Source organism: Necator americanus, chromosome X, assembly GCF_031761385.1.
Source record: "Necator americanus strain Aroian chromosome X, whole genome shotgun sequence".
NCBI lineage: Eukaryota > Metazoa > Nematoda > Chromadorea > Rhabditida > Ancylostomatidae > Necator > Necator americanus.
The window spans coordinates 26,321,795-26,329,672 of NC_087376.1; the positions used below are offsets into that span (position 1 = coordinate 26,321,795).

General features: G+C 40.9%; 1 protein-coding gene across 1 annotated transcript; it reads right to left on the reverse strand.

Moving 5' to 3' along the window:
• Positions 1-743: 743 nt before the first annotated feature.
• RB195_025579 (uncharacterized protein) lies at positions 744-2,384 on the reverse strand (the record flags this gene model as incomplete). Its single annotated transcript, XM_064213794.1, has 5 exons — positions 744-872; positions 1,494-1,609; positions 1,663-1,810; positions 1,887-2,038; positions 2,312-2,384. 5 exons carry the CDS (start codon positions 2,382-2,384, stop codon positions 744-746), a joined length of 618 nt encoding a protein of 205 aa, XP_064069675.1.
• Positions 2,385-7,878: the final 5,494 nt, after the last annotated feature.

The window sequence follows — 7,878 nt, forward strand, 5'->3', positions numbered from 1 at the left end:
GAGTAGCTGAAAGAAACATGACATAAACATTCTCTTGTAATGTGAGAATTCGGCGGATTTGAGTGTAACATATTTCTTTCTAACTTCATTCTTTCGTAACCCTTTTTTTTTCTTAAACTTTTGAAAACGCTTCATTGTGCTTCAAATGATTAACTTCTCTGTGGATGTGTAGTTACTCTTCATATGTTTTCAAATGTGGCAGGATAGCAGTGCAAAGTTGGAGTGGTTTCAGACGTCCTGGGGACCCTTCGGAGGCTGGGCCAAATCCCTTCATGGGTTCCAGGAATCTGGACGAGAAATTTCGAATTTCGCAAATTCAGTTAATTTAATGTCGTTTGATAGATAACTTCAATGCTAGAAAACTTCAAATATAGAAATGTTCAATAAGGGCCAAGAAAAGTGGATTTTTGTTTAGAGAAATCTGATTTTTTTTCACTTCGACCACTTGAAATCTGAAAACAATTGCCACAGTTTGCTAATTCCAACGTTTTACAGTAGAGAGGAGGGGTTCTAGGTAAGTATCAAGTTGCGCATCCATTGTTTTTCCCATTGTTCTTTTTCTTCTAGCACTAAACCATGTAGAAATTAAGTGACTAACGTACTCCGGAGTGCCACAGTGTTTACAATTCTGGCTAATTTTTGTTATGTAGCGACAACAAGTCACATGCTCTATGATTTATTAAACTAATAGGAGATTATTTTGCTGTAATGCGTTCAGTTATAAATTCACCATTTTTCATAAATCATAGCTGCATAAGCGTGACCGTTCTGAAACTTCTCCCAAATGTTCCACTTGCCAGTTTACTCTGCGCTTTAAGCAAAACAGTATCCCACATCTCTCGGCTCCATCCACCGATGACAGAGTTGGAAACCTGGAATTACATGTTATTGATTGATCGATTTGATTGAGCTGGACGAGTACACACTACAACAAACATACAGTTAGCCCCGAACGTGTTCGTGTGAAACGCTAGTGAATGAAGTGCGCATCGAAGACTTATTTTGCTTGCATCACCCAGGAAACAATAGCAACGCAGTTGGGCCCCTCGCCATACCTACTTCTGCCTTATTTGCGGAACTGTCGCGTCGATATGGTTGAACTAATTTGCGCCGACTACACGTTCTAAGCACTGGTGATATGTAAAGTGGAAACTTCGGAGGGATAATGTGCATCCGCATTTCTCAGAACTTTTATGAATGTTGTTATTCGATAGAAGAATCCTTAGGCAACATATGGTTCTTCCACGTGATTTTCTGCCCCAAAAATCGCCAGATCAACTTACATTGGCACGTTTATGCTTATCGATACTGTTTTCACTTGTGTGAGTACTGTGGCATGTGCTACTGTCGTCATGCGTTGCAATAGGACAAGAAACTAGGTAAATGTATACCCACGTATCCTTTAGCGAGAAAAAAGTTGTAAATATTGAGTGACTTCTCATATGATGGCGTCAATCATCTATAGCAATGTGTGAGAAACGGAAGACACTCACGGAAAGGACGATCGTGAATTGCTGGAAGTAAACCGGAATGGTGGCGGTGTTCTGCTGGCTGTATGCTACTTTCGTAATGATTTCGTCTTCTACTACACACGAGAAGCCACCGGTATCTGAACTGCCTCATCTCGGGAAAATGTTGCAAAGACAAGAATGAAGTGCCTACTGGCAGGAGCTTGTGGCCGAGCCGGGGTTCCAGCCCTCGAACAATCTATGGGAGTGTAGTACGGTGTCGGTTTGATTTGTTTTCCTATGTCGGATACGAGGCTCTCAAGGCCCGCTTTCTTCGCCTCTTCTTTGACTACTGCCGTCACCTTGAATAAATTACCGTCAGTATTGTAGATAAAGTCAAAAAAAAAAATAAAAAATAGATTCCTTCTAATTTCTCACCGCCTTTTTCACATATTTGCGGAGATTTTTAACAGCATCATTCGATGTTTTCGATATTGACGGGTTATTCTGCTGGACGGGAGCATCATTTGAATAAGCACATTCGAGAGGGATTGTTGTGAGCCCTTCTCCCCGGATTGTGATTATCCTCTCTGAAATCGGTGTTTTCTTGGAAACAATCGCGTTTTGTCCTCGAAAATTCTTTTTATTCCGAAGTGAAAGTGAAAGTGGACCACTCCAGAAAGAGTATCTCCAATATACGGGACCTCACCTCCAAATTCAAAAATTTGCCTACAGAACCGTAGAGACATCTGGTAGTAAGTTTTCAATTTCATCTGGACTCTCTAGATCGAATCCACATTTTGAATAGGCGAAATGAAACGGTATAACGGAAGTGCAGTTTTTCTGAATGTTATCACATTTACCTTGACCAGGTGGAAGAGTGGCGCAAGCGAGAAGAACGGCCGGAATCGACAGAAGAACGAATTCATCGAACATTGCCGTGTTGCATCTTCACACTAATTCTGAAGGCTTTTATACGGAGCAAATTTTCCTTATCTGCGTTTTCTTCTGAATCAAAGCCATGAAAACTTTTCAGCTCTAATATTTGTCCGATATTTATTCTTATATATCAGAACAGCGTGACAACCTTGAATGGCTGGAGATCCATTTCTGAAACGATGAATCAGTCAAAATTTTTTCCTTTAAAACACCTGGCTCATAAATTTGAATCTTTTCATCATCGCACATGTCAGCTCGGAAGCTGAATAATTAGCTCTAGAAAATGTAGAGAAAATTAATGAGTGAACGAGAAATTGACTGGTCATACATGCGTAGATACGTAGACCGTACAGATACATATATGTCCATACGATTCCGTATATGTGATAGAGGAGAAATTTGGTGGGAACTTTTATGTTACATGTGTTAACATTTGTTTTCTTTTTTTTTTGTAAAGCGATGACTCAGTATTGATGAGGAAACCCTTTTACGGCTGTTCGACTCAACGTCCAGAAATTGCGGAACTTGCAGGAAAAATGCTCCCACTATGTAGATTTGTTCCTGATCCTGTAATGGAATCACAAGGACATATGTGTTGCGGTGTCGACGAAAACTTAGCCTCTACGCCTTAGGCGCAACTTAGCTTGAGAGAGAAGACAATCTTAACACGAACTTCTTCAACCTAGTTGCTGAAAACTCAAACGAAGCTCTCTCTACATCGACATCTAAATACAGAATCAGTGATTTATTGTAATGATGTTTTATTACCTTAGAGAGAAGGAGAAGTCTTGCTCGGAATGGAACTCAGATCCGTTCACCAGAAGTGCAGTTAAACTTAAACGTGATTTCAGACTGAGATTATCTACAACAACAGTCAATTTCTTGTTCACTCATTAGTTTTCTCTACATTTTCTAGAGCTTATCTTTCAGCTTGCGAACTGACATGTGCGATGATGAAAGGTTCAAAGTTATGAGCCAACTGTTTTGAAAAAAAATTATTTAGACTGATTCATCGCTTCACAAATGGATTTGCAGCCATTCAAGGTTGCCACGCTGTTTTGATATATAAGAATAATTATCGGACAAATATTAGGACTCAAAAGTTTTTATGGCTTTTATTCAGAAGAAAACGTAGATAAGGAAATATTGCTCCGTATAAAAGCTTACAGAATTAGTGTGAAGATGCTACACGGCAATGTTCTTCTGTCTATCCCAGTTATACTTCTAGACCTTCTCATCGCATTAAGTTAGGTCCGATAATATTCAACAAATGTCTAAAATTTCATCCAAGCTACATTTCCAACATCCTCAGAAATCAAGCACATTCAGTTTCAAGAAGAACGGTGAGCTTGATTGAGAGCAAGCAATTTTTACAAAATTCTATTAATTGAGAATTGATTGAATTGAAAGAAAACATTTGAAAGAGGGAACGGAACGCTAAGTTCAACGATACTGCTGTTCCGTTGTACTGTTGCATTGAAGCGCATGTCACCAGCAGTGATCGATTTAAAGGAATCACTCCACGAATCTGAGGTAGTACGGATTTCAGGTGGAGTATTCGTATACGGAATAGTAGATAATGGAGAGAGGGGGTGATTCCGTCCATTTTTTCCTAATTGCCGCAAAAAACGGCTCAGAAGATGCGGTGTATGCACAAGGCTGGCGCGCTCCCATCGAACTCATTGTAGAAAATAGCGCGCCGGAATGCTCGAAGCCGTATCTTCCGGGCGTTTTTTACGGCGATTATTAGGAAATCATTGATTATGGAGGAATCACTCTTCTCTCCATAATCCCGTATAATCTGTGATCCCGTATACGAATATTCCACCTGAAATCCGTACCACCTCAGATTCATGGGATGATGCCTTTAATAATTTTTTCTGCGGTCCGTTGCAAGCCTATCACTCAGTATCAGGGGAATGTGAAAACGACTGCGAGGATTTTTAATTGGAGAGCTTGATGTGTCCGCAGAGAGTGTCTTCAAGTATTTATCGATATAACTCATTGATTGGTTACCTTAATTCATTGACTTATGTTCGTCATATAGACGGTGGAGCTGATTTTTTTTTTGTACACTGAAAGCAATTTTTACATCTGTGCCAAGAGAATTTCTAAGATAATCGTCAGAGTTCTAATACAGTTTATAGGAGCGCTCTTCTGTTACTTGGTATTTAACTGCTTGATCTGCAATGTTGCTTTTCACAGTGATGTCTGTGTTTGGAAAACAGTGTCATCAGCGCGAGAGGGCAGCGAAGCCGGCACTGAACAAGGGACTCCTCCAGAGTCAGTAGACTCTTTTTTATTACTGTATCTTGCGTTAAGTTTTAAAACTCATGGCCAAGTTGGCGAGCTTCTAGTCCTACGGGTGTTGTAGGAAGACAATGGACACTGGCGGTACGGAAAAATAAAGCTTGATTTTTAGAGGCAAACCATCTCCTTCGCACCTTCCTTTCACGTGATTGCAAGGTTTTGGTCGGGGTGATGTGCAGAATACAAAGGTACTATAAGAGCAATCCTAGCACAGGAGAGAAAACGCGGTTATCGGCCACAATTAGCCCCTATAGGCCACCTTGGAACGCGCCACACAGTCTTGCGGCTAACCGACTACGTTCCTATCCGTTGAAAAATCTCAACACCCTCAATTCTGCACTATGCCGATATTGAAGAGAAACTCTGTTAAAATGAAATAGAACAGACAACATCTGGAATGAGTCTCAAAAATCCTTTCAAAATGTTTTTAGTAGCAAAATTTAGCAAGCCTTGGCAAATGCTAAAAATCAACATGAAAATTCGATATTCCCAATTGATTTGGATGTATTTGCAGGATCGTACACCTACTCTACGCCGCAGCTCGGACGAAAGCCTGCGATAAGTGGTCGAGAGAGAGAGAGAGAGCAGTTAGGAATGAGTTAAAGATGTCCATGAATTTTCTCGCTCAACACAATTATGAGGAGAAATTTTCTTACAACAGAGGAGCGCCTGGTATTGAAGCGACAAAAAGGATAGAGTTCTGGAGGAAATGTTTAGACTGTCAAAAGGGGAATAGAAATTATGTCGACGATCTAATTGCGCACCACACTCACACTTTTGGGTCACGAGAAGTTACTGGAAATCTGCCGACAAAAGAAGGATAAAGTCACTCGCGTATCAATCCACAACGGGATTTGGGATGCACAACGCGTTCTACTGCGTTTCGTAATCGTTGAGATCATTTTGGAGAGTGTCTCGGCTTATACTTGCGACGCCCAACTAATCATCAAGCCTGTGTTTTTATCCTTTCAGAAAAGTGTGGTACCAATTTATCAACCTAACAGAGATGAATGGCTTGGTTAGCGCTAAGGAGATTTCGAACCATCGACGGCATCGCCACAGCGGACCTCTAACCGACTGCGCCACATCCGTCTCTTACACTATTTACTTATTTACTAATTTACATATAAAAATGACTGCGCTACACGGTAAGAGTTGATGGAGTAGGTGTTTTCATCAAAAGAGTATGGGGAGTAGATTGTTTGGACCGAAATAAATGTTCAAGAGTGAAAAGATGTTCCAATGTTAATAAAAGCAAGCTTCGATTCTCTCCAAATTCCACGTGCAACTATCCAGCTACGAAGCGCAGAACGTTGAATTTGAAATTGTACTTCTGCATGTACTTAGAGAAATTCCACAGAGAAGATCATACCTAGTATATCATAGTTGTTCATAATTTCAATCTCGATCTTAGCATCGGGATAACGCGCCAGAAGAAAGACGCTTTGCCATTCAGAACTTACAGCAACAAAAAAAGTATGAGGAAGTTTCTGAGCTTATTGTGAGAAATGAAAATAACCATGAGAAATCGGAATTCCAGAAGTCTTGTTGCCGACCATCCTCCACCATAACGAAATCGACAACTTCATTGTAAGATCAAAGTTTTTCTCATGGATATCGCTGTTTCTAAATGCACGTCATACTTCTATTCAATAAAAGTTTTCTAATTAAAAAATTAAGAGAAAGGCATTATAAGTACACTTGGAAAGAGATCGTTACGCACAGGATAGGGAGAAGGTATAATCCCCTTACTGAGTATTACCTGAATGAAGCGAGGGAAGAAGGGCGGAGGTTTGTTGCCCTCCAAAAGGTGTTTTTCTCCATGAACAGAGTTGTTTCCACGGCATGGTTTCTTGCGTTGAGGACAACCATGGAATAATGTACGTGAAAACAAAAAAAGAAAACGAAAAGAAAGACTAGCAAAAGTTATGGACGAGAAAAAGAAGAGATGAGAAACGGCTGCTGCTTTTGAGACTTCGTCACTTTTAAAGGTATCACTAATCTGAGGTGGTACGGATTTCAGGTGGAGTATTCGTATACGGGATAGCAGATTATGGAGAGGGGGTGATTCCGTCCATTTGTTCCCAATTGCCGTAAAAAACCGCCCGGAAGTTACGGCTTCGGGCGTTCTGGCGCACTATTTTCTACAAGAAGCTCGACTGGAGCGCGCCAGCCTTGTGCGACGCCGCATCTTCCGGGCCGTTTTTTACGGCAATTAGGAAGAAATGGACGGAATCACCCTCCTCTCCATAATCTGCTATCCCGTATAAGAATACTCCACCTGAAATCCGTACTACCTCAGATTCGTGGGGTGATGCCTTTAAAGCGAACATAAAAGCTCAGCACCCACCTGAGACAACCGCTACATCAAGAAGGAGGACGGAGCAGGTAATTCACAACTTTTGCTTTGGTCTCTCCAACTGCTAGGACCAATTAGTTACCTTCTGATTGTTTAAGGGGAAATGAATATGTCGCCTTTTAAGTCTTCCCTTATGCCAATTAAAAGTCATACTGTAACCATCTTTAAGAGCACCACCATGTACAGATATCTGAAGAGCTTTGTACTCATGAACACCCTGCACTTATTGTGTGTCGGTCGGTCAAATATCGCTCAATCCGCAACTGTCTGACATCCACGTACCATTTAACGGAATGTTTCTAAACAGTATTGAAAGAGTTTAGGGTGAAGGAAGGTCAAACAGCTTCAAATTCACCTGCTGAATGTCTTTTGAAAAGCGTTTTGAAATGAATTCAGCGCGACTCACTTCATACACTCAGGTTTAAAAAGTCATAAAGCTCCGCTGGAGGACAACATAGAACTGTGTCTCACTTTCCCCTACAATTAGATGGCCTTAGTGCACTTGAGCAGATCATGGAATTGAAGTTCTGGACGTCCCTTACCAAAATCCTGATGCTCATATGTGTTCCTCAGCCTTATCCACATTCAGTTCCGTGACTAACCCTTTAACACCGTTGTCTCCAGGCCTTAATCACTCGCATTTCAGGAACGTGGACAGTTACCAAATACGATGTGGATGCGCTCATCATTGTCGAATGTTCCATTGGAAGGAATGAGATTAATACTAAACAAATTTAGTTTCATGCAAGTGGAACTGGACTCCTGAACGACCCAAAAAACAGGGAGCGAAAAAAGAGTCAAAAAGCGCTGGCTAGGCTTCTT